Source organism: Balearica regulorum, chromosome 24 (genome assembly GCF_011004875.1).
Source record: "Balearica regulorum gibbericeps isolate bBalReg1 chromosome 24, bBalReg1.pri, whole genome shotgun sequence".
Taxonomy (NCBI): Eukaryota; Metazoa; Chordata; class Aves; order Gruiformes; family Gruidae; genus Balearica; species Balearica regulorum.
In genome coordinates this window covers 1,975,980-2,002,013 of record NC_046207.1, presented here as the reverse complement: position 1 = coordinate 2,002,013, position 26,034 = coordinate 1,975,980, and the positions used below count along the sequence as shown (strand labels likewise).

Genomic DNA, 26,034 nt, shown 5'->3' with positions numbered 1-26,034 from the left:
TCACCACCCAGCCTCTACTGATGGGCATTTCACACAATTTTGAGTTAGCTGTGCTTCAGGCCACCAGACAGAGCAGGATCTCATCCTTCATTTTATTTCAGTTTAAAAGTTCGCTAAAAACCAAACCAAACCCCAACAATTTAGTACCAGTTAAAACATCTGTAAGTAGTCAAAGACATCCAACAAAAACCCAGACCACATGAAGAACCCAGATCTCAGCCCCAGGGCCTCTGCACCTCCAAGGACTTGGTGAGAGGAGGAACGGGCCATGCTCTCAATCGTGAGGGGCAAGAGCATGCTCCTACTGAAGAGAGACTTCCAGAGAGACCATCGCGTCAGCCGCCCAGTGAGGAGTTGAGGAGGAAGCTACTGGCTGGAAGTGTTAGATCCTGGAGGATCCCAGCCCCTCTCGCAGCCAAGGACAGTGAAACCACCGCAGCGGCCGCCGGTTCCCAACAGGAGCTGCCCAGGTTGCCTGCGGTGTCTGGAGACCTCTGAGCAGTGACAGTCTCGCTCCAGCCCTCAGCCGTTACCTCCTGGGGCTGGCAGGGAGGGTGGCTCGTTAAATCCCTCTCCAGCCACGTCACAGGTCCCACTCAGGGCCCAGAGAACAGCCAGGAGGTGGCTTTAACTAGTCCAGCTGCCAAAGAAGGTCTCAAATACGGGGAAAGAGGCTCCTTTGGTCTCTGTGCAGCAGTTCCGGCAGTTCTTGTCCTCTTTGCCTGCCCAGGGAAGCTCCGATTTCTGCTTCAGAACCGAGCAGAGCTGAGACTCGTACCCACTGTCCCTCACGTTGACGTGTGTCCTTTGGAGCAAGTCCCTGTCCACAGACTGAACCCTGCCGTCCTGGACGCCCGTTAGCGTGGAGAGCAGCTGGACATCCCAGTCTGACTCAGAACTCTCGCTGAACTCGTGGTCAGCCGGCGCGTTGTGCGGGAGAGGCTGAAGGAGCCCAGGGCACGGAGCCCACTCTCTGCTGTGGCCCGCGAGGTCAGGTAGTTCGGGTGCTATTTTCTCTGCCGCTCTGACACAGAGCGAGCAGCAACATCTGGCTTCAGCCACAGGCAGTTTTGGAGAGGGCAACCGGCCAGTGGGACAGCTGGTCGTGCTCACTGTGCTCTCCAGATCAGGACTACTCACATTTCCGGGTGCGTTTTCATTCTCCCCTCCGAGCTGCTTCCCTTGGGAACTCACGTTCGCTCTCCTCCAGCCACGCTCGCCGACAGCGCTGGCTGCGGCAGCTTCTGCGGGATCAAAACCCACGGACGCAGCTTCAAGGGAACGTGGCTGCGACGCAGGGTCCCCAGGGCTCCCGCGTGGGTGCGGGTCCAAACCGGGGGAGCTACGAGGTCTGGTGGAGAGTTCTGTGCTTCGGGGCAAGCTGCCAGCTTCCACCACACCAGGTAAGCCTGGCTCCAACACCTGTCCTGCACCCTGCGCACCCATCCCACCACCCACTGGGTCTGTCTGCCTACACGGAGAGAGGCCACCACCCCGCTCCAGCCTGGGCTTCTTTCCCACCTGGGCGCTGTGCCTGGAGGAGAGCTGGCGTTTCTTGGAGGCAGGCAGTGCTTGTGGAAGATGGCCAGCAGACCCATGCATTTGCTGGTTTTGAGGTTCAGATGAAGTAGTAACTGCCTCTCCAACACAAGCGGCCGCTACACAGGTCCCCCAGCCCAGGCTGGGCACCCAGCCCAAACGCGCGTCCCCCACCGCGGGCTCCTCCGTGGTGCCACACGCAGCACAGCTCGCTCTGGGGAGTCCTGCTCCAGCAGGCAGCCCCAGACAGCAGCTCTTCGACAGCCCCCCTGCTCTGGGATTACTGACCCCAGCCCTGGGCAGGCAAGGGGAACACCCCTTGGTCTTCAGGCCGTGGTCATGCTCCGCATCAATTAACAGTTCCACAGCACCCTGCCCAGGCTGCTCCTTTTCCTTCCCCAGCTCTGCTGTCAGCATCTCAATTCCTCCAGTAACTCGTGCTTGAGGCACTAAGCGCTCATCTGTCAGGCAGGATGGAGGCGCCCTGAGAAGAACCATCAGTTAATGCTCACTGCAGGCCTAGCAACACCCTCCCCCTCAGCGAGGTGAAGCTTTTTCTGCAGTGTAGGACCTTTGAAGCCCTTGCTGAGGAGGTGGTAAGAAATTTTAGACCGGTGAGGCTCAGCAAACAGTGACACTGCTGCTGGCAGAGGAGATGGGCAGCACGACAGATTTCTCTGCCTTCTCAACAGCCCAAGGTCTGGGCATAGGAGCGCTGCAGAGCAGCGGGGTTTGTGTCAGACAGGGATGGAAGAGATGGCCCCAGCTGCCCTTTCCAGTTTAAGAGGCACTAGAAGTCCATGGGGAGTTCTCTGAAGCAAAGAAGCCACAGAAACTCAAGAACATCTCCCACGGCTCACCTAAACCTTGCTTGACAGGTGCCAGGTCGGTCCTGCAGTCAGCCGCAGCCCCCTGCTTCCCAATTCCCTGGCACAGGGCACGAGCTAGGGACCGGTACCAGCACGAAGGCTCAGGCCCTGTTCCTGCGAGCGTGCCGTGCGGCACCATGCCACTTTTTCGCTCCAGGACTTACCACATTTGCAAAGACTTACTTGGCTGACTGCTCCACAAAGTTGTTGGTGAGCTGCGAGATGACACGATCCACAGGGGCGTACTGCGAGTCGTCCAGCGCAAACCGCGTGTGCTGGGGGCTCTGGAGGTGCTGGAAGGTGGCAGAGGCCCTTTGAGCAACACTTGTCCTTTCGCAGGAGGGAAATTTGCAGTAACAGCCACTTCCCACAGCCTAACAGACTGGAGGGCAAACAGCCTTTTCACCAGAGAGAGCCCTTGTTTGGCAGCAGATTTGGGAAACGTAGGCAACGCCGTTACCCCCGGGTTGCTCACAGCGAGTATTCTGTTCCCATAGACACCTGCTGCTGAGGAGGTTGTGTCTGTATCTAACAGCAGCCTACAGCTTTCCCCAGCAGCTAGTGAAAATGCAGACTCCAAATACCTACTGTCTACCACTAAAGGCTGGGCTCTGAAAGCCACATTGTTTGGCATCTTCCATGAGATTAAAAAAAAAAAAACCTCTTCCAGGAAATAAAAAACCTCTTCCCACCTTTTTTAATCAGCCTGTGCCCCCCAACTGCTGTGGAACAGGCTTCCCACCTTACAGATCAGGTAACGGGATGATCCTTGAGGCTCTCCTAGCCTCAGAGATGAGCGTGTCACGCTCCAGTCTTCAAAACCATTGTTTGCCCAGCCCAGAGCGCAGATACGCTACGGCTTTCAGCTACGAGGCTGATCCCGCTAGACACCATACAGGCTGTACGCATAGCGATCTGCCTTCCTTCCAAAATTGTTCGCAGTGATAACACGACATGATGAACGAAGCTGCTGAGTGACCCTCGTAACTTTTGCAAGGAACCAGGTCCCCAGGGAGCCTTTACCTTCTGCAGCTCTTCAAAAGTCTCTTGACAGCACTCACAAAATCCCCTCTTTTTCTTTGGCACAGTGACCGGTGTGGATCGGGGGCTCTTCTCCCCGTCGCTGCGCATCGGACAGCCCTCCGCACCCCTGCAAGGTAACAGCAAAGATCTTCCCTGCCCTCACTCAGCAGCACCAGCAGGTACCCAGCTGCCTGCAGAAGGGCCGGGGAGGCCGTGCTGCCTTTGAGCTGTTGGACCCAGAACAGGGCTCCTTTGCCCGTGTCCGGAAGGCAAGGGGTCCTCTAGATCCCAGGAACCAGCAGGGCAGCAGTTACCAGGAGAGTTGGGTTGAAAACTTGCACAGGAGCTACAGAACCTACCTGGCTCTGCAAGAATTCGAGAGGCTTTTCAGTGGCTCAAACGGGCTGGAGGTTTTGGGTGCCAAGAAGTTCAGGTCGGGGAAGCTTTTGAACTGGTGATGGAAGGGTCGGAATTGCCTGAAAGCAGCAGATCAGGACATCAGACTCCTGGCAGCGATAGCATGGTTGCAGAGCTATCCCTCCCTCACAGGGGCTCAAGGTGCCATCTCCCTTGTGCTGAGATACTGCCCATTGCTGTCCTTCCGTTTGGCTGTTCCAGAGATCTCCCATTGCTCACTGGAAGCACTAAACCCGATTCCCAGTCACGGCACTGGTGGGGGCATGTTTTGGACAGAAGGCAGGCTTGCCTGCTCAGTTAAAAACCCACCTTCTGCCCCTGAGGCAGATCAGCAGCAGCCAGGGCAGTATTTGCAGCTACGCAGCAGCACGGGAAGGTTTTGGTTCCCAGACCACATCTCTTCACACTTTATGGCATGCAGCGTGTAAAACGTAGTGTTTGACTCTGCAGCTGCCTTAAATGTTGCCTTCAGAATAATTAATTGGCACTCTGGATACCGTTAGAGTTACAGAGTTGTTAGAAACACCACATAGATCAGATCCCCTTGTGCTGAATGCTGTAATCAAGTTACAGGCCCTGACCTCATGCGTTTCAATCCCTTTCCTCATTTCAGAGGGCTCAGGCAGATTAAGTGACCTGCCGAGGATCACAAACAGAATCCGAGCAAGGAAGTAAACTCTGTTGTCAAGTCTCATTTAACACCTTTTTCCCCCCCTCCCCCGACATAGGAGCCACCTGGATTGTTTCTCCAAACTCCATTTGCCTCTCTTGGCGAGGGTCACTTCCCAGCGTGGAAGAGGGTCTTCTGAGAAGCCATGCTCTACGTTGGACAGAATATTCACTGCCCCACATGCAAAGAAACCAGGTAAAGGATTCCCTCCCTGGAAGCCCCTGGGTTTTAATAAAGTTAGGCTGTCACATTTTGAAAAACCTCATTTACCTGCTCTGGTCTTCAACCTTCAGGAACGGGGGCTTCAATTTTCCTGCTAGAAAGCAAGCTGGTTAGAAGTTGCCCTGACCGAATTTCCTACTTATCCATTCATTCCCCAACAGAATTGGGCTACAGAGCTGAGCTCACCAGTACTCCTGACACGTGTGAACGCTAAGTGACAGCGAAGCACAGCCAGAACAGCTCTCGGGGTAAGTCTACAGCAGCCCTTGCCTCCAGAGTATTCGGCAGGGTGACCAAAGCTGAGGGGCAGCCCCACTCTGGACTGTTTCCACCTTCGAAAGACCACCCAGCTCAGCCCCTTGCATCCTTAATGCCTACTCAGTCTCATCAGCCAGTGACCTAACCTCAAGTCTGCAATTCTGACTGGAATCCCAAAAACCATCACACAACCTCAACGAAACACGCTGCCAAGCACGAGAGAAGAGTTTGTAAGAAACAAACTGCAGCAGCAGTTGCACAAGCACAGAGTTCTGCATCAACACTTCCAGCACCTTTTTCCTCCCTTCACATAACAGCTCAGAGTTCAGAACGTCTCAGGCTGGGACGGTCAAGTCAAAGCAGTAAGAGCTGCTGGAGACACACCAAGATGCTGTGTAGCCAAGCCTGGCAGGAGAACACTGCCAAAGAGCAGTACCTGGCCTTGGCTTGGTCCCCGAGGAGGGCAAGCAGCAGCTGTGCTTCCTACAGAGGCATAACACATATTAAGGGAGCAGAAGAAAGCCTCAGCAGTGCATTCGGGGAAAGGTTTTCAGAGCCAGGCTGGCAGAAGAGGCTACACCAGGTCCCTCCTGTCTCACAGGGACCTTCAACGCACAAGTGGTAACGTTACGCTCAGCCTGGAAATCCGAGTACAGATCCGGTTAAACAAATGAACGCCAAGGTATTCCCACGGGGCATCTGTCTGACCCTGAAACTAAACCTCTCGTGCCTCTCTTATTGCCTCTGCAGGGTGAGGGGGGGTGTTTTCTTGTGATCCTGCCACTCGATGCTGTTTTGTCCAAAGAAATTTTAACCTCATCCTCCACAAGGGCCGAGTTCACCCGTCCTCACCAGTTACTTCCTCGAGCCTCGCCCTGAGTTTGCATCAAATGTGCTCTTATGTCACTAAAGTAGCTATTTAAGTACAGGATCAATTTTTCCACGTAAATGCTGCCAAATGCTTAACGCTTCTGAAAGCAAGGCCACGTTCAGGGCCCAGATAAGACTGCCTGGTGTGCGGGTCCCCAGCTCTATGGCAGAGTGCTGAACAGTGACAAATGGTTCAGCTGTCACCGCAAGTCCCCAGGCAGGGTTCAGAGCATGCCACAGGGAAGAGCTCTGAGCTTGCAGCAGACCAATCTGCCTTACCCAACAGCTTTTCAAGCCTTTTTTCACCAGCTTCCCCTCCCAAAACTGGAAAATAATCTTCCAAGTGTCACATACAGAATCCAGGTTGGAGTCTGCTCTGAGATATTACTGAGCATTCGCCCTCTGACGAGCGAAGTCAAACAAGTCACAAATTAACTTACGTCACCGGTGCCAATCTCAGTACCACAATTGGCTCTTGTCTAATTGCAGATGAGAACCTGGTTTCCCCCCCTCCTCCTTTGGAAGCGTTATCCCTAGATCGGTGTCTCAGCAGTACATTTCAGCCTAACAGAAGTGAGTGGGTTGTGAGGAACACGCTCTCCTCTGTAGGATGCATTATTCTTCAAAACTTCATTTAAGCTGGTGGATTCAACATGCAGTGCCAGCAGAGCAGCTCTCAGGGGCCTCAGGATTCTGGGAGCTGCACTACAAACAGTTTATGGGCTATTAAAAAACCCCACAACTGCCTGAAATGGAATGCGTAACATCCTCAGCCGTATCGGGAGGCCGCAGCCAGGCTCAGACAAGGAGTTACAAAACCCATTGAAGAGAAACTGCCTTAACAGTTGGTGTAGTTTCGATTGCTGACGTTTCAGACTGATTTTCAAATTCTAAATGAGGCTTCTTCAAGCAGCTCCGCATCTAAGCGTAAATAGGAGCACAACTTCTGGGCCTACCTTTGTGAATTTTTGATCCGGATGGAAGGCATTTTGCCTAAAGGAAAAAAGTGACATATTTAGTATGGGAGCCAGCACAGGCAGAACTGTAATTACTGATCCCAGAGCAGCAAAGCAAGATCACAGCAGTCTCACCCACCACTTCAGAGTGGTGCAGGTCTCCTGCATCAGAGACTCTATCACCTCCCCCGATATTTTGTCTCCCAAGTTACCTAGAGTTATTTAAATACAGCATACAGGCTGCCACTCTGATCTTCACACTGACCTCTCCAATGCATTAAAAATTACTTCAGAAAGCCAGTGTACTAGCCACATTTGATCTTTGTTTTACCCTTAGCCCCTTACAAGTCAAAGAACAGTATTAAGCTGCACTACAGATGATGTTGATAACTAACAGCCACCTAATTTTCATCTGGTTTTACCCCCACTTTATAAAAGCCAAAATTCAAAGAATTTTGCCATCTCCATCAATAAACAGAAGCACCAGATTACCCAGTGTTGGATGAAAACCTCGGAGATCACGACGCTTACTAGCCCAGTAGCACTAGGGGAGCTAGAAGGATTGCTTAGAGCTACCGAGGGATCCCGAGCACCTCAAATTGGGCTGGAGGTGGGTCAGTTACCTCTGTCTTCTGGCACCGTTTCCTCGCTCCTGAGATGGCACGCAGCAGCTGTTGAGCGTACGACAACATTTCTGTGGAGGTGGGATGTCAAAGAGCCACGGCTCAACAAAAGAAGGCGAGCTGTTCCCCTCCACCGACTGCGGCACAAGTCTAACTCCTCATCCGCACCAGGGACAAGCACGCAGCGCCTGAGCCTGCCATCGCCTGGCAGACCATCACCACTACACAGTTAATTTGCCCAGGGAGAAGCCAAGAAAAAGTGTTTTGAGGGGCAGCACCCTGTTTTGCTCTTTAGCAGAGCTGGAGGCTGGCTTTAAGGCTCTGCAGAAACGAGACACTGTTAGGAATTTTGCAGACCCTGACATCTGAAAGCCCTGACAGGCTTGCAGCACTGCTGCGGTTCAGAAGAGCTGGCTGCTCAGGAACATGTACTAGCAGCGGCTGCCTCCATCACGCATCCAGACAAGCTCAGCCACGGCTGTATGTCACTGTCATCGGACACTCAGGAACCTTTTACTCCAGAGCTATTATTGGAATCAGAGTTTCACCATCTGTCTTTCCCGTCACCCCCTCCCCATTCGTCACTGAGACGGGAAGCGCCTTCCAGCATAGGTCCTCAAACATCAGCCCTTCCTAATTAAAAATGACCAAATCCTGCTGTTATCGTGATCTGTACTTCCAGGTCAATTAGTAAAAATGGTCTTTTTGGAGCAAATTAATGTATTGACCAAGCTATTAACATTTTCTAATATTACAGCTTTAGTATATTACAACATACTCAGTGTTTGCTATCGGAAACGTGACAGTAGCATGTTCTATACATACAAGATAATCTGGTTTTTGAAGGGCAGACCTAGCTAGCCATGGCCAGGACAGCACCAGTCAAGCATCGGCATTGCTTGCAATTTCTTCCTTCTGTACCATGCTCACTACCTCACTTCTGCTCCACCTGCCTCAAAAATTCCTGATTACCAAGAGCTAAATTTCACCCTACAGAGAAGGATACCATCCATGTGCAGGATCTGGACTCCCCACAGGCGAGCGTTGGCGAGGATACTGCTGCCACTGCAGGTGTCCTGTACAAACAGAGAGGTTTGGCAAGGTACGGCTCAAAGCAGGGATGGCTGTGTGAGCACACGCAGCTCTAAATCTAGTTTAGAGAGATTTTCCTGTTGCCTGGTTGACAGACCATTGCATAGCTGTTGTTAAAATCAGAGCACAGCAGAAAAGGTTTGAACTCATGCTTTATCTACCCCAAATTAACAGTCACATCTAGGTCAAATTTTTAAAAGCTCATGCTATAGCAGGGATTAAGTGGGCACTGAAATTCTTTTGGCCACTTGTCATATCAGCAAAAGAACTGCAGGGGAGCCCTCTGCCCCAGCTACACGGCTTTAGTTCTTTCTTGGCTAAAAATTCATCTAACAATGGGTCTTGTGTTAATAATTCTCTTGTGTTGAGCACCCAGATCACTGGGACAGGCCTTAGAAGAACTAACATGGATGGATGACACCACTCTGAAGAACAGCGCCCAGGAGCACTGCACTGTATTCTGCAGAGCCACCAGCAGCTGCTTCATACCTTTACCAGCCCCAGAATCTGCTCCCTTCAGCAGGCAGGGGCTCTGGAGAAGCAACTGGCACTGGTTCCGCGCTGCTCAGCAGTACTCCAAACATACCCAGCTAAGGACAAGCCCTTCCACACGCTGCTCACCTGATTCTTCATGGCCTTCTGCAGCAGCTCCTTTCCCCTGCTGATCAGGGCCTGCAGAGAAAGAAGCCAAGTATCACGTTAAAGCAAAGAGCTGAGGGCAGCGTGGCTGCCCAGTAAGAATGATTTCTAGCGATACCCGCTCTCTGCTGGGAGAAGAGTCTGGCCAAGACTTCGCCTCAAAGACAGCAGGATTAGCATTTCCAGGGAATGCAAACCACAGAGGCACCCGTTGGATCTACGCTAAGCAGCTGTTCAGCCAAGGCTTGGCTTTTATTGAACAGCAGTGAATATTCAGAGCGAGCCAAGAGGAAGCAGCAACTTAGCTCGGAAACTCTGCCTGCCACATCCCAACAGGCTGGCAGGGGTTAAGAACATCCTGGGAACAGTCTCATTTGCAAGCCAATGATTTCAGCAAATAGGTTAAGCACTCTGAGACAAATGGGTACTGCCGTGAGCAAGGGGAACAAACACCTTGAGTGAAACCCCCAACATCAGCCCAGATCCAGCTGGCAGAGACACCCGGGGCCTAGACTGGGGTAGGAGGCTCTCCCCAGTCACAGCTTCCAGCAGATACCAGCATTCAGCACAGGACGTTGGAGCTTTGGCCACAAGCACTACTGACCAGAAATCCCAGCCCCGACAGGGTGAACAGGACCTAGAGCAATCCCTTCCTGCAAGCTGCCCTTGCCCTACCTGTGTCTGGGAGCACACCCCCATGGCCTGCAATGCTTTGATCTTGTCTACATTTCTCTGGCTTTTCCAGACACACCGCTGCACCAGGACAGGTTGCCCGCTCTGTCAGGAAGCCAACCAAGCCCTCCATTTCCTCTGCCATTTGAGTAGATACCCTTCTGTTACTAGCTCAAAGCTGTCATACACATTTGAGCAGACAAAGATACACAGACACAAGGAATTTAGTATTAATATGAGTGGCCAGACCAGGGGGGAAAAAACCTGCACAACATATTTGCTCAGGGCAGGTACACCTTTACCTTCCAACACTGGTCTCAGGTTCTATTTTATAGATCCCTTGGGCCAAACTTTGAGGTGGCCTAAACCTTTATAGCTCTTACAGTGTCTGGTGGCTTCTGGTGAGGTCTGGTGTGGTTCCCTTTGGAGGTAGAAGGCACGGGGCTCGTGGCTTTTGCATCTTCTGAAGTTACATTGCTCCACTTCTCAGTCTGAGTCCTGGCTTTGTCTCGTTTGGCTTCTTTGCTGCTGGAAACCACGTAGCTGACTTCTTTGCTTAGGAAACTTTCAGTCACCTGCAGACAGAACAGAGCAGCTCTGAAACCACCCAACTCTGAGCTGAAAGAGTCCTGCTAAGCAAGAACTGCTGCCTTTAGCTTAACCACACACACAGTACTGAAAAAGTTCTCATCTCTACAAGTAGGTCCTTCTTCCACTCCTTACTGCTGTCTCCCAGAAGGGGAGGAGATCCCATGATGTGCAGGGAACACATGCCCTAGAGATAGGCTGCAAATTATCATCACAGCCTTCAGACTGAGACTTCTATGACTATTATCTACTCCTCAAGCAATGGTTTCAGAAAAAAAGCAATAGCTGAGAAAAAGGCCCTGGATATCATGAATCAGTGAGGAAGAGCTCTGTTCTCAGGAAAATAGAACACATTTTAGCACAATAAAGTAGAAAGTGAACAGCTGGGACAAGCAGCTCCACACAGAACAACACACACACCCCTTTGCACAGAAGCTGAAGTCTGAGAAAGAGGTGGAAACTCGAAGTTTGAGACACTAACAGCAGGCTTATCAAAAACTCAGCAGAAGGCAGACAGTTGGGGCACCAACGCACAGGTACGAAGCCCACAGGAAGACAAAGATCTGAGCAGTCTGAAGTTGCGGCTGCTGAACAAACCAGTTCTGCTGCATTACAGAATCCCTGTGGATCCAGATCCCAGATCCACCCGTGTGAAGTGCCAGGAGTGACGCTGCAGGCTGCCCTGCAACGGTGACTCGTGTTACGGGAGATCAAGGAGGCTGTAACCACAGAACAAAATCTTCCCGTCCAAATAATGCTCTGGGGTGTCACCACACCTACGTCAAGGCTAAGTTCAAGATACCACATGGAAGTCCAAGGTCATAAGATGCCCTTAACTTGGCCCTGAACAACACACAGGGCCTGGGTTTGGGTATTACTATTGGAGAGCTGCTTTACAGATGAATTCAGTATCTCCACAGGAGTAATGAATGAGAACTCCACTCCCAGTGGACCACATTTCAGAGAGGGAAATAACCTGAGACGATGCCCGATGAGAAGCTAGAGGAACAATCAGAAGGCTGAAATTATTTTCAAGTAGTGCGGCTGCTACGCAGAGAAATGACTGCTGGGAGCAAGTGCTTCTCAGACTTGAGGATGCACAGCTAAATCAGACGCTATGAGAAGGAGAGCGTCCCTGAGCGTTGATGGCACATCCAAGGAATCGACAAGCTCGACATGAAGGTGTGATTAAAAAAGCGGGAGAAAACAGTCTAAGTTAGCTTCCCCACATGTCTCTACAGCCAACATGTGATCCTGGCAGCAGGCACAGCACTGACAAGAGCTAAATGATGATTTTACACCTGTGTGTAACATCGAAGGACTTCAGGAGGTTTCAGGGTACACGTGAGAATATGTCTCAGCGATTAAACAGTCTGAAAACAAACACTAACAACTATCAGAACCAAACTGAAGAGCCATAAGGAAACTGAAAGATGAGACAGATAACAACCAGCTGCCGGGTACAACCCCTGCCCAGCTCCAGCCCCGGTGACTGAGGTGATGCTACTTTTCAAAGGGTCTTGGGAGAGGATATAAGGAATCGGTGAGCAATATCAACACCGAGGGAATCCGGGGAGGCCACAAAGAACGCCACAGGAACCCACCCACACAGCAGCTTCACAGGGGGCAGGGCCCAGATGGCTGTTCTGCGAAAGCCACGACAAAAGCACACAGCTACATGACAAAAGCGACTCGGCTGGAGTTACCCTACTTTACCCTGTGTCAAACTCCAGGAAACATTTGGAAGTCTCACAACTTCCCTAAAAAATGAAGCCGCCACAGGCGATGAGGGGAACCAGTTCCCACCAGCCAGAAGGCGCTCCCATCACCAGGGCACCAGTCAGCGCCCACTGCAAGGCGCTCCCATCGCCAAACCACCATCACCGCTGCCCGGGAGGTGCCCCCATGCCCGGGAGGTGCCCCCGGGAACAGGACCGCGCTGCCCGACGCCACGGGAGGGGGCCGGGAAGAGCCAGCAGCGAGGGCAGGAGAGCGGCAGGCCACGGCCGGCGGCCGCCTTCCCCGAGGGGCTCCCCGGCTGCCAGGCGAGGCCCACCGGGAAGGGGAGCGGGGTGGATGGGTTACGGTGTCAAACCAACACCGGGAGCAACCGGGAGAATAAGGAAGCCAGTTTAAAACAAAAACAAAAAAAAAAAAAAAAAAAGCAGACAGAGAAATGGAGAGAGAACAGAGGCGGAGCCGCCCCAGCCCCCCGGTCACCGCCGGCCCCGGGAGGGATGGGGGGGGGGGGGGGGAGCCGGGGGCCGCCGCTCACCCCGCCGAGGCGCCGTATGGCCTCCGCCAGCTCCCGCGCGCTCCGCCCGCTCGGCAGGTCGAGGTAGAAGGACTTCCCGCGGAGAGGCCGCGGGGCGGCGGGACCCGCCATGACACCCGGGCGGGGAGGAGGCGCCGCCGCCGCTTAAATTCCCGCCCGCCCCGCCCCTAACGGCGGCGCTACGGCGGCCGCGCAGAGACACGCCGCTGGCCCGCGAAGCCGGCGCAGCGTGTTCGCCGCTCCTGAGGGGAAGGAGCGGGGCCGCTCGGCGGCAGCGGGGCGAAGCCACAGGTACCGGCGAGTCGTCCCGCTGGGAACCGCCGCTCCCCGGCCGCGGGCACGGGGCGGGTTGATTCCTTCGGCGCTGCCGCTCCCCCGCCGGCACCGCCACAAGTCTGTCCTGCGCGGCCACCGTCGCGCCCTCTTCGCTCTCCCCGCGGGCGGCCGCGTGCGCATGCGCGGCGGTGGCGGCGCTCCAAGATGGCGGCGCCCGGCGGGGAGGCGGAGGGTGGTTTCTCGGCCTGGCTGGCGGGGCGGCTGGAGGCGTTGGGCCTCGACCGAGCCGTCTACGGTGCCTACATCCAGGGGCTGCTCCGCGAGGAGGAGAGCGACGAGGAGCGGCTGGAGGCGCTGCGCGGTGTCCTGGCCGCCTGTCTGGTGAGGGGCGGGGGGTTCCTCTCACCGGCGGCCGGGCGGGACGGGACGGGACGGGACGAGCCTCCCGGGCTGAAGGGCGGGTTCCGGCGGGTATCGCCGCCCGCTCCGCGCCGCTGAGCTTTCCGTCTCCCCGCGGCCCGGAGGCTCCGTGGGGGGCTGGTGTGGGGGCCCGCTGGGGCCACACGGGCATCGCCCCCCTGAGGCCCTCGGGTGGGAAACCGCCTTCCCCGGGGGGTCCCCAGCGCCTCCGGGGGCCTGTCTGGGCCCTGCGGGGGGTTGCACTTTATTTGGGGTTTTTGTTTGTTGGGGTGGGGGGGGTTTGTGCTGGTTTTGGGGCTGATGGAAACTTCGGCAGCCGCTGCGGAGCGGGGTGTTCGCTGGGGGGGGAGGGAAGGGCCGCGCTCGGTTCGTGCGGAGGAGGCGGGGGGGGCTTCGGGTCGGGCCCGCGGGCTGTCTGAGAGCTGATCTGTAACGACGAATCTTTTAGGGTAACGCAGCGATGGTCCCTCACGGCGCGGCGTTCTCTGCCAGGAGTCGGGCCCTCGGATCGGGCTGGAGCTGGAGTCCGGCTCCCAGCCGGGACAGACGGGAGCTGCGCTGCCCGCCGTGCTGGGCAGAGGCTGGGGCTCTCGGGACGGGCAGTGCCTGCCTCCCTCCCCCCAGAGCTCCGGGAGGCAGTTAGGAGAGCGCAGAAAAAGTTTCCTCTTCAATAGTCATCTCCTGTGGGGGCTCTATGGTTTTTACAGTATCTGTATCTCAGGATGTTGCATAAATGGATGTTTTCTAGTGTAAAGCATTAAACAGTGAGCATGTGCTGCTGTTGAATAACAGGCTGCTCAATGGCTGTCGCTGATTTACTCCTGGAACGTCTGTATAGGAGCACAAAACCCAAAGGGACCTGGTCGTTACAGCGAGCTTTTTGCTATCGTAGGTAACTATATCATGCAGTTCCTTCCATTCACCGACTGCGTGCCATTTTAAATCTTCGCTGCCTCCGCCATCCCTTCCCCACCCTGGGGCACGGGCAGTAAGGTAGCTTCTAAAAGAAGCGTAACTGTTCCAGCATGGGTTTGTGACTAAAATAATCGGAGAAGCAAACCGTGCATCCTGCCAGCGTTAGGGGCAGAGCAAAACGTCTTTGGAAAAAGCTGTTCTAAATTAGCTGAGATTAATTAACTTGCCTGTAATTACTAGACTTTTTCATTTCATCACCAAAGGCAGAGCCCACATCTGGTCCCAGACCAGGCCTGGGGTGAGCCTCGCGTTTCGCCGTGGTGGTGCGGTGGCCATCCCTTGTCCCACAGCGGGCTCTGCTGTTGCCCTGTTTCCCTTTAGTGCCGCGTTACCCTCCTCGTGTGCTGCCGCCCCATTTGAGAACGGTGTGGGGTTTTCATGTTTGTGAGTTCTGGGCCGTCTTTATCCCGTACATGTTGCACCACAGCCCTGTTTGTTTATTTTCTTCTTTGTGTCACGGTCACAGCTGACTTTTGCTTCATTTGCGAGTTTGAACTCAAGTTTGATCTTTCTGCAGTTTTTGTAGAACTTTTGCCTCTTGAACTCTCAGACTTTTTAATTACTTTTTTTAGTCAGTGCGTTTTTTCTTTATTTGTAGACTCTGTGCTTATTTCTGTATTGAATTTTGAAACCATCTTTTATTTGGTTAATTTGGGGCCTTTCTTGCCAAATCTATTCACACATTCCAGGTTATGTTTTTTCTTGTTTGTTTTTGACAACCTTCATGAAAACAAATTTCAGGTGACCTCTGCACTTGTGTCTGTGGTTCCTCAGTCCTGACAATGTCATGTTCCCTGAGTTTATTCAGACATAACTGCTTCAAATCAAGAAACTTAGAACCGAGATCTATTTCTGTTCCATTCTTCTCTTTAAACCAGAGTCCAGATCACTTGTATTTTCCATAGTTAATTTTTCTCTGTATTTACTGACCTCTAAACCAACATCATTTCTTTCTTTGGGGAACACTAGATGAAGATATCTGGTTGTTGCGTCCTCAGCTCTCTGAACTCCGCCACCGGTGTTTGCTCTGGTACGTGGGGAGCGAGGCTCCCGGAGGCGCAGCGGTCTCCATCCAGACAGCAGTGAGATGGAAGGTGCCGCAGCAAACGGCCCGCACTGCGTGGCAGGACGTCCCTTTGCTTCCGTAACGGTTGAGTTTCGCCCAGGCTGCCCCATCGAGCTGTTTTGCTGTTGCTTCGTTCGTGTCTGTTTGCACACTGTCATCTCGGTCTTTCATTTCTCCCTTTCTCCAGCTCCATGGCTGTTTTTCCATCGTTTCTGGGATCACTAGAACTCACTTTGGTGTTCTCACCGTGTAGGCCTGCCTCCACCGGTACACAAATACCCGATTTGTTTCTTACTGCTCAAACCCTCATTAGAAGGCTGCGCAGGTCTCTGCTGTTGTTGTTAGTCTTGTGCCGCTCTTTTTCCTTCCCACTTACTGCCAGTCCTTTATCATCACTTGCCTTGATTTTCTTCCTCCTCCGTACTGACATCCAGGGAATGTCTCTCTCCCAGCCTTCTCTCCTGGCTTAGTATGAAGTTGCTCATCGTTTTCCCAGCGTTGATTCCAGTGAGCCAGTATTCCTGCACTTGGGGAGCCCGTCCATCGAGGAGGATCTCTTTACTATGAGTGTTTCTGGCACTTAAAAACTTTCATGTCTTCTGTGTCCTTGAACCATGCTGATTTTCGTTATTTTCCATGACTCACTGTGCCTCTGAGGGCTGGAAGGGTCCCCTCTGACTGGCACGTGAAATGGTGTTTCTGGGCACATTGTCCTTGTTGCTGGTCTGCTCATCCAGCGTGTGTTCCTGTGAGGATCTTGGTGTCATCTCCCAGTGGGAGTGGGGTCAGTGGCTTCTTCCAGACCTAAACCACCCGTTCTTACTCCGAACCTTAGCAGCGTCATCCTGGCCTCTGGATCTACTCTGGCTAAGGGCATGGTGACTTCTTAAAATGGAGCCTGGTACTGGTGCGAATCGCAACCCCTTTGTCCTTCTGCTGTTTCCCTGTTTGCAGATCACCTCCTCAGTCACGGCCTTGAGTATCCCGCGTGTTTGTCTTTGTAGAGTCTCCTCCCCAGCTGGGGACCTCGTTCTGTTGTTCCGGCCCTGAACTGTGCTCATGGTCTCAGTGCTCGGCTGTTCTGTGCGATGGCGTCGCTGTGTGTCGGTTCTCCTGCCGTCTGCCTGTTCATGCAGAATTTTGTGCTCAGCTGTTGTAGGCTCGGGGTGGGAGGATTTCATTCCAAGTAGTTCTTTATTTGTATTGGAGCGAAAGATGGGCAGATTTTTGTCTATGTTTTTATCTCCTCATCTGTCCCATAGTTGAGGAGAAGTCAACTTTTTTGCTGTCCCTCGTGCGGGCGAGCTTTGCTCCACTGGATGCGTTATGTTTTCAGTGATGGTCTGTCCTGGAGCTTGAAAGTGAGTGTTGTTAGGTACTAGTGCCCAGGTTTTCAAGATGAGGATCGTGAACTCTGCGGTGGGAAGTCTGTGTGCAGGGGTTAGATGTGCTCATCTGCAAAATGCCAATGACTGCACATATTTTCCATGTTTAATTTTTCTCTGTATTTACTGACCTCTAAACCAGCATCATGTCTTTCTTTGGAGAACACTGGCTGTGCAAGGTGAGGAAAGGAGCAGACGGCGCAGGTCTGGTTCTTATGCACCTTTATAAGAAATGGTTTTCCAGGCGGGGTTTAGCAGGTTTTCTGCCTCTCGGGCTAGCTTTTGGCATAGGCAGGGTAGGCGATGGTCAGGGTGGGCAGAAGAGCTCCAGTAAGAGGTCATCGTTGCTTTGCTGCCTGATTTGTCCCCACCTGAGTGCAGTGCTGCTGCCCCAGGAGGGCAGAGTGACCGCAAGGACTCGCAGGCCGTGCCGGATCAGGCCCGCGTGCTGACACCTGCAGTGCACGGCCCGGAGCTGCCAAGGTGCAGGGGAAGGGGATGTCTTCGTCCCAGCCAGCTCGTTCCTCAGGTGTCCCTGGCCAGGTTATCTCTGTTTGGTATTAGCTCTCCTCAAGCCCCTCTGCCTCTCTGCTGCTGGTTTTCCCTAAGCTGTGGGTAAACCTGATTTAGTGTTAATGAGCAAAATAAACAAAAAAAATACTGAAACTTCCTCCCCGCTGTACACACGTCTTCCCAGTGAAGTGCTCCTGGCTGTAACTCTTCAAAACACTTTTCTTTTTCATCAGGATTGCGTTTATTGCCTGGATTCAGCTTCTGTAACCTGAACTCGCGTATTGGGCAATCCTCGCAGCAAGGCTGTGACTGCGCGTGCTGAGATGTGGTAGTGTAGTGTGTCGCCTGTCTGCTGCGGGAACTTGAATTACGGTGTTGATCAGTCCCCGAGAAGCTGTATGTAGGCACCGGGGAGAGAGCTGGTAACGGTGGAGCTCCACAAGGCAAGGATCTGGTGATGGGAATACCGTCCTGCTGCTGGCTGGGTGTGTTTCCTTTCTCCCTGCGTTTTAAAGTCTTCCTCAGTGATGAACAACAGTGTGAATGCATTCCACTGCCACCTCGAGCTCGTGTTTGATGCTGGAGCAGGTCAAGGGGGGACAAGAATATCCTCGCTGGTGGGAGGAGACGGTCTGTCAGTGCCACCAAAGCGGTTTCAGCTTCATACCGGCCCTGACCCATGTTTTATCCAGTCTAATTTATTTGCTTTAGTGAGATTGGCTTGGAGGTGGCCGTGGAGTAGCGTCTCCACAGCCTTGCTCAAGAAGGGATACAATGCTGGGTGGTAGATTTGTAGAGTGAAGACACCCCGATGACCGTTTGTTGGTGTTGGTAAGGTTGGTGCACCCAGAGAGCCAGCCGCTGGGAAACCAGCGGGGATTTAGCACTGTATCGTGTGAAAAGCAAACCACTGCGGTGACGTGGTGCGGAGCTGTGGGATGGCAGCCTCCACGCCTTGTGTTTGCGTAGCGGGTCGAGGCTATCTGTAGTCCTGAGCTGTGTCAATGAGTAAGTGCACCGCATGACTCCCATCATCCTGGGTTAACCAAAGTCCCGTGTGTGTTTAATGAATGGATTTTGTGTGAAAAGCTGTATCGCTTGAGCTTATCACTGGGTGTTCAGATTCTTTTTGTATCTGATTCATGCTTGTTTAAAGCAGACCAACTTTGCTCCAAGACTGAGAAGTCTCTTTTCCCTTACTAGGAAGAAGATCTCTTAAACGATGTTTGCAGGGAAGTAGTCGAGAAGTGGTCTGAATCTCAGATTGTTGACACCAAAGAGAAAAAAGAAGGTAGTGTCGCTGCTCGGCGTGCCTTTCCTCGTGGTATGAGTAATTTGCAGGGCCTTACCAAGATGAGAACCGTGTGTTCGTCCTGTTAGGAGTTAAAACCAATGGTGCTAATACGTTTGCAGATCTGACTTGCTTCTCAGTGTCACTGCTGCTTATTTACTGGTTTTTTTTTTCCCTTGAAATATGAAATGAGGATGAGCAGTTTCACTTCTGGCTGTCCCTGGCATTCTGCTGCTCTTTGGGTTTGTAATCCTGCAGAGCAAAAGCTGTTTTTTTTTTTTTTTCCTGTAGGATTTTTAGAATTTCCTTTCACGAAACACCTAGGGCTTTCTCTCCATTAACTGGTGCAGTTATGGTATAACACGCCTGTGCTACTTCAGTTGACGCTAGTTTGGGAAGCAAGTGGTTTTTTACTGCACCGACGGAGAGCTGTGCTGTCCCTTCTGCTGCTGCTCACCCCAGGAGAAGGTCCCAGTACGCCGCAAGAGAGCATCCTTATTTTCCTCTTTCAAAATCTTCTCTTACAACTGTCTTTTTTTTTTTTTTTTTTTTTTAAATTTTTCCATAAATCCTTTTGGGTTGAAGCTCTGCGAGGCTGCTGCTGCTGTTGTAATGCTGCTCCTTTCCCAGTCATGTGTACAGCCCCAGAGTTTCTGTGTCCCCTCTCCACATCCATCCCTTGTCTTCAGCCGTTGGCTCAGGAGCGAAGACCTCTGTCTCATTCTTGTTCATGAGGGGGGGCTTGCTCTGGTCATTGAGTACAATGAAGTCAGATGCTGGAAAGGTTTTGTTGGTTTAAGCATATTGCATGGATCAATTAGTGATCTTCCAACTGCACGGACCTCACCGCAGCCCGTGACAATGTAACGTCCCTTTTGGCTAAATCCTGCTTTTTGTTGGCTTCACAATTTTTGTGTTGGTTCTGGTTGCAAACAATATTGTCACTGGCTGATGTCATTCTACAAGTAGCTCTCCCAGTAAGTCCTGATCGCAAGGCCTGCGTTGACATAGTGCTTTTCTCGTCTCAATCCGTGTTTCACTACTATCTTTACGGACGAGGCAGCTGAACCTTGCAGCAGTTCAGTGGCTTTCCCCAAAAATTCGTTGAAGCCTGCCCTCGGCCTAACCTCGCCTTTGGCTGGGGACAGGGAAACGTTACGCTGTTCTGTGCGTTAAATAAAACAAATCCCTCTTTTGGGGACAAGTGGTTGGAATTGCTGGAGTTGCTGCCAGGCTCCTAGTGCTCAGACCGTTGGTTACCCACAGGGATTTTTCTTGTCACAGAAGGAAGGTAGCGGTGTGTGTCCTTCTAGGTTGTTAGAAACGCAAAGGTTTAATTATTTCACTATGATTCTGTATAAGGATAAATCGGCAGTGAAATCAGTATCTACTTAGAATAACAGAATGCTGAGGATAAATTATTAACAAACTAAAAAAGAAAAATTGGTGTCAAATCCCAAATGCCATTTTACGAAATGGGCAGCAGAACTTCAGTGTTAAAGTCTCCCTTTAGAGAAATGCAATTTGGAATAAAGTGGATTTTCATTAGCCAGTGTCTTACTGATTTCAAAGTTTCATCGTGAAACTTACCTCGCACTAGGAAAAATGGCGTGTGGTCGTGGCTGCGCACAGTACGGGGGAATTCCTCCTCACGAGAAGAAGCTGGTGTCACAGCACCGCATCAGACGCATCCCCGGTGGCTCTTCAGCAGCTCTTGCCCTCTCAAGTCTGAGATGGAATTCCCAAAAGCAGCCGTTCGCTGCACGCTGGGGGTTGACAGCACCGCTAGTGACCCTGGGAGGAGGGCGGGGGGTATTTTTCGGTGAGACTTCTCCCTTTATCTCGGTGCATTTGCCCCCGGGGACAGCTGCCTCCCTGCAGACAGGACACAGCCCGGGATGGTGCCTTTTGGGGACTGGGACTGGCTGCCGCGGCTGCAGGGACTAACTGACGCTCTGCCTCCTCTCCTTGCCAGACGAGATCCAAGCCATCGCCAGCATGATGGAGAAGCAGGCCAAGATCGTGGTGAAGCCAAAGGAGGTCTCCCAGGAAGAGAAGCAGAGGAAAGCTGCCCTCCTGGCCCAGTATGCCAATGTGACGGATGAGGAGGAATATCCTTTTCCTGACCCACTGCTTTGCAGGACAGTGTTTATTAAAATCTCCTAAAAACGCCTGTCCAGCTTTGCCGTGTCTAGTGGGGAGAACCGGAGAAACTTTTCAATCTTCCTTCTCCACGATAAAATAACTTCCATGGCAAAAAGCAAGGACGCTCCTGGTTTGTGGAATGCCGCAACCAGATGCTCCTTTGAGTGTGTTTCTCTGCCGTTTGCACGCTCCCCACTGACGCGTGCTTGGCCGGGTGAGGTTTGCCAAGTCCAGGTGTGTTGCGGGAGTGAATTGCCTCCCAGTAACTCTGTGCCCAGTAGTTAATGTATTGAATTTATCTCTTGCTTTCTGATGAGAAATCTGCTGAAAAGATCCTCTTTAGAGAGAGTATGTGTGGGGTGGGAGGGTTTAAACTTAACTCTTCATAGTGCCAAAGAACAAGTTCTTCCTTGAAGAGCAAAGTTGAATACCTGGTGCTTGAGCAGCAGGAGGGAGCTGAACGTGGGGGTTTGTGCTTGCCTGGGCCTTTGTCTGTATTAATTTTCAGCTTCTTCCTCCTGGCTTGATAAAATTGTTATTTGATGTGTTTTGAGTTAAGTGTGACTGTATAGAGGCACAAGTTCGTCACTGATGCCCGTATTTCCTTAATTCTCTCACTGGCGAGGATGAACAGGATGGATCGACTGCAACAGCCGTAAATATTGGATCAGAAAAATGTATCCTTTGAATGAATTCTTGGTGACCCAGGCTCTTTGGAAGGAAGGCAGCTTCCACAGTGAGTTTCCCATTCTTCCTTATCCATGTCAATACACCCTGTTTCTTTAGGGTCACCTTTTGAGTTTGGCAATTCATTTTTCTTTACGTGTAGCCTGATCTTGCTCGTAATGAAAGTTAGAGGTCCGTCTGCTCCCTGCCTTGTGTGCGCAGCTGAGACTGGTCCTGTCCTTCTCTTTTCTCTCCTCTGTTCCTTTCTTTCCTCTTCCACCCTCTCTGAAATGTCACAGAATATGCTATTAATAAGGATAATTGTCCCAGAACATCACCTTAATGATAACTGGTGTCCAGAGAGGTAAATCATGTCAGGATTTATTAAAAGTGTGACAGAAACAAAACTACTGTGAAACTTGTAAGGCTGTGCTGCAGCTGAACTTTGATGGTGAACAAGGACCAAGTATCCCGCATGGTTCTCAACACAATATTTGGGACATTCCTTGAGCTCACCAGCTGGCAGGTATAAGATGGAAGCGGGTTTTAGCACAGAATTAAAAAGCAAAACCTAAATTATTCTTGTCCCTACATTACTGATGGCGAGGAGGAAGAGGCAGCGGAGGAGACACCTGCTCGCTCTTTCCAGTGCTCTTCCCAAAGCGTTTGCCACCATTCGCTGCAGGAGAGGACACGGGATTGTCGCTGGGACCGTTTGGGAGCTACCGGGAGAGCCTTGTACTCGCTGCTCCATCCTGGGCTCTCGGCTCTAATCACAGATATCTATGTGTACATACATGTACATGTATGGAAAAACGTACGTGTCATATGCACAGCTGTAGTGAATCCGCTTGAGGAAGCTGTACCCTGACGTGCTATTTTTCTTCCTCTTAGGCTTATAGAGGTTTTACAATTTTTTTTACATATCAGTCTTAGGAACCTGTAGGCAGCGTGATTTTTCTCGGAAAAAATCCTTTTCTAGGGAGTGTGCGTGTATTCTGCATGACTCTTCCATTTGGAAAAACAAGCAGAGATTCCTTTTTCTTTCTCCATTCCTCATTCCCAATTTCCTTGCCGCTTGGTGAGGAAGCAGAAGGGGCAGTTGGAAGGTGAAGGGGGAGGTAGAATCCACCAGCCAGAGTCTAGTTCAGAGCTCCAAAACACGGCTGCAGAGTGGAAGCTGTGTGGCTTCAGCCGCAGCGTTGTCTGCCCTTAATGCCCCACCAGCGCTGTTCCGAAACACAAACGTGGAGGATGTGGTGAATGCCAGGAAGCTGGAACGGGAGCTGCTGCGAGATGAGTTCCAGAAGAAAAAAGAGCAAGATAAACTCCAGCGAGAGAAGGATAAGCTAGCCAAGCAGGAGCGGAAGGAGAAGGAGAAGAAAAGGACACAAAAAGGCGAGCGGAAGCGATAGCTAGGGTTTGCCAGTTGGACTCTCAAGGGATAAAATTAATTACGAATATGGTGTGTGTTTAAAAAGCAGCAGAAATTCTGGGCACGTGGCTGGCGAGTGGTTCTTTGAAAGCATTTTTTTTTTTTTTTTTTTTTTTTTACATAGCAGAAAAGAAATTTCAAGCACCTCTTAAACTCGGTGTGCCATGTGCTTGTGGTGTCAAATGTCCAAGTCGGTTATTGTGGCCAATGTCCGTACCAAAGAACGGTGAAGTGATTATGTCCGTGTTTTAAATTGATCAATTATTTTTACTTCTAACCACTTCAAGCAAAGCAAAACAAGATGTAGGAGAGGGCTGTGTCCTGTCGGCCTTGGTTTGCAGCAACAGCGTGTTACGATTTGAGAGCGGAGCAGAGCCCCTTTCTGACGTGTAATTAAGGACTTGCTGCTGCAGGGCGAATGTGAATTTTACACTAGCCTTGAAAAATGTATTTGCAAATAGATGTATTTATGCTGCCAAGAACAATGCTACGTCTTCGTTCTGGCTGAGCTGGGGGCACAGGGTTTGGAGCTGACCTCGGCGAGGGGAAGCGCTGTTCTGCAGCGAGGGAGAGGAAACGGTATGAAATATAGATGAGTTGCAGCTATGAGTCTGCATCACCCGTGGGCTCACAGTAAGGGAAATGCCGCACTGATTCGAGCATCAGCCAGAGAGGTAGCAAATGGGTCAAGCCCTTATGCTGTTTTAAGACTTTATGCCGGTAGCTGGAAAATGGTGCTCCCCGATGTTTTGTGTGGGTGAATGTCAACTGTTACTTCTGTGGCAGTTGCCAGGACGAATGCTTTAATGTGGGCTGAGCGGCTGTAAGCGATGTGGGCGCGCAGGGTTTGCAGGTTGGTTGCTCTCACTGGGCACAGCTGTGATCAGGAGCCGCCTGCGGGGGCGGGAAGGCTTCTCTTGCCCCCAAAGGGCTCGTTACCTGCTGTTTCCAGCCTTTTTTGTGATGGTCTCAGCCACCTCTGGAGAGAACACTAATTTCTGTAAACGGAGTGTGAAGGAGGACCTGCAGCGCATTTGGGGGAGGAACGGGTATGGCTCGCCCCTGTGCTGCTCTGTCTGGCCACCAGCAAGGTGTGCCCCTGGCAGCAGGCGGCTGCTGTGGGTGCCTGTCCCCATCGCCTGCTTTCAGCACCGGCCTGACTAAAGGGTCGCGCCTCCTGTTTAGCTAGCTGCTGCGAGTGTATCTACCTGCTTTATCTTTGGACTTGAAAATAAAACTGGTTGGCCAACAAGCAGGTTCCTCTCTGTCTGAGTGAGCGTTGCGGTGCCTGGCGGTGCGGTGGGGACTCCCTCAGGCCTGTCCTGGGTGTCCCCTTACCCAGCAGCAGTACTTCTGGGGTTGTTTGTGCTGCAGCACCTCCCTCCACCTCTTCCCTAGGGCCTTGCAGGGCTGTGAACGGGCTGTTCCTGTCCCCGGGGCTGGCTTCCTTCCCCGGCCTGTGGTACATCCTGGCTGCAGTGTTGCATTTTGGGGTGTTTCACGCCGCTGCTGGTGTGCGGGACTGCAGCGGGACGGGGGGGCAGGTGTCACAGCACGGCACTGCAGGCCGGCTCTCGCCCTTTGCACACCCCTTGGGCGTGAGGCTGGGCAAGGGCGCTGGGCCGTGGCACCTGTGCCTGATGCAGCCCTGGCCACACGTGGGTTGGAGGGAGCTGCCGGTTCCCCGGGACCATCTGACGCTTCCCCTCCAGTTGCTCTGGCAGCAGCAGGCAGTAGGAGTCCTGGTTTTTCCCCACATTCCTAAGCTGGGCACCAAGAGCTGAATTTCCCAAACCTCCGCTTCCATGTGGAAAGCCGAGGGCTGGAGCTTCCCAGGGCACGGACACTGGCACACCAGAGCCCGTTACAGCTCCTTTGGGTGTAAAGGCCCAGAGGAAACAGCTGCCTTTACTCGGTGCGGGGATTGAACCCCCTCTGCCAGTTACCGAGCTCAAGAGCCAACGGAAGAACAAAGAACTACATAGCAAATATGCGCCAAGATGTATACAGTCAATAGAGGATGATGAGGGAACAAGTGTCTCTCGTACAAGGAAAGGCTGGGAGAGCTGGGGCTGGTTAGCCTGGAGAAGACTGAGGGGGGAATCTCATCAATATACATAAATATCTAACGGGCAGGTGTCTAGAGGAGGGGGCCAGACTCTGCTCAGTGGTGCCCAGCGACAGGACAAGGGGCAACGGGCACAAATTGGAACACAGGCAGTTCCATCTCAACACGAGGAAAAACTTCTTCCCTCTGAGGGTGACCGAGCCCTGGGACAGGCTGCCCAGAGAGGTTGTGGAGTCTCCTTCTCTGGAGAGATTCCAAACCCGCCTGGACACCATCCTGTGCAACCTGCTCTGGGTGATCCTGCTCTGGCAGGGGGCTGGATGAGATGATCTCCAGAGGTCCCAGGCAGCCTGGGATGCTGTGGGTACAGCTTTAAGAAAGCTCCCAGGGTGTGCTTGTGACTGCACCTATTTCACAGACAGGCACAGGGCATAAGCTGTGCCCGGCCAGCCCAGACTTCGCTCCCACAGCTAATAACAGCCCTTTTGGGGCTGGGGAAGCAGGACTGTCCCGCTCCAGGGGTTTCAGCTGATGTCCTGGGGCAGAGCAGAACCACACCCCTCCAGCAGCACCTCGCTGAGGCAGCTTCACCAGCTGTGGCAGCCCCAGGAGCGTGCTGCAGTCTCCTGTAAGCAGATGAACTGGCTGCACTGAAGGGTTTAAGGTGCCGCTTGGCCCTGAGCCCGTTCCAGCACAGCTTGCGGGGCTGCGGGGCTGCCTTCAGACCGCCGAGCTGCTGTAACCGAGCATCAATAAATTGTGCTATTGATTAAGTGCCCAGGCGGACGGTGCCCCTGGAGAGCTGCTGGCTGATGTGAGACCGACACTCAGGATATTCAGGCGTGCACTACTGGCAACAGCACCAAGGAATTTAGAGTAGGAATACTTCAGACAGACTCCTAAGATTACAGTGCCAGTGCTGAAACTATTGCATAAGCTTTCTCTGACAGTACAGAGCTTGTAGCTAAGGAGATGCTTGCAGGGAAAAAAAACCAACCAACCCCACCACTTTGGATTCAGTGCATGGATACCATTTTCCCTTGGTTTGTCTGAAGTTACAGTCATGTCAACCAAAGAGTAA

General features: G+C 52.3%; 2 protein-coding genes across 3 annotated transcripts; one reads left to right on the top strand and one right to left on the bottom strand.

Annotated features, from left to right (window-relative positions):
- Positions 1–73: 73 nt before the first annotated feature.
- On the bottom strand, positions 74–12,939 carry DBF4B (DBF4B-CDC7 kinase regulatory subunit). 2 transcript variants are annotated; one of them, XM_075774905.1, is made up of 11 exons: positions 12,714–12,939; positions 10,234–10,425; positions 9,161–9,211; positions 8,454–8,523; positions 7,448–7,518; positions 6,825–6,861; positions 4,789–4,834; positions 3,791–3,907; positions 3,432–3,558; positions 2,592–2,701; positions 74–2,023 (listed from the first exon to the last, which is right to left on the bottom strand). In XM_075774905.1, the coding sequence occupies exons 1-11, from the start codon at positions 12,822–12,824 to the stop codon at positions 628–630; spliced, it is 2,328 nt and encodes a 775-aa protein (XP_075631020.1). In that variant the 5' UTR covers positions 12,825–12,939; the 3' UTR covers positions 74–627. The 2 variants fall into 2 exon arrangements, with proteins under 2 accessions (XP_075631020.1, XP_075631021.1); XM_075774906.1 differs by having other exon boundaries at positions 4,789–4,831.
- CCDC43 (coiled-coil domain containing 43) lies at positions 12,911–24,137 on the top strand. The gene is made up of 5 exons (XM_075774907.1): positions 12,911–13,370; positions 18,552–18,639; positions 20,615–20,750; positions 21,403–21,461; positions 22,678–24,137. Exons 1-5 carry the CDS (start codon positions 13,194–13,196, stop codon positions 22,863–22,865), a joined length of 648 nt encoding a protein of 215 aa, XP_075631022.1. The 5' UTR covers positions 12,911–13,193; the 3' UTR covers positions 22,866–24,137.
- The last annotated feature ends 1,897 nt before the right edge of the window (positions 24,138–26,034 follow it).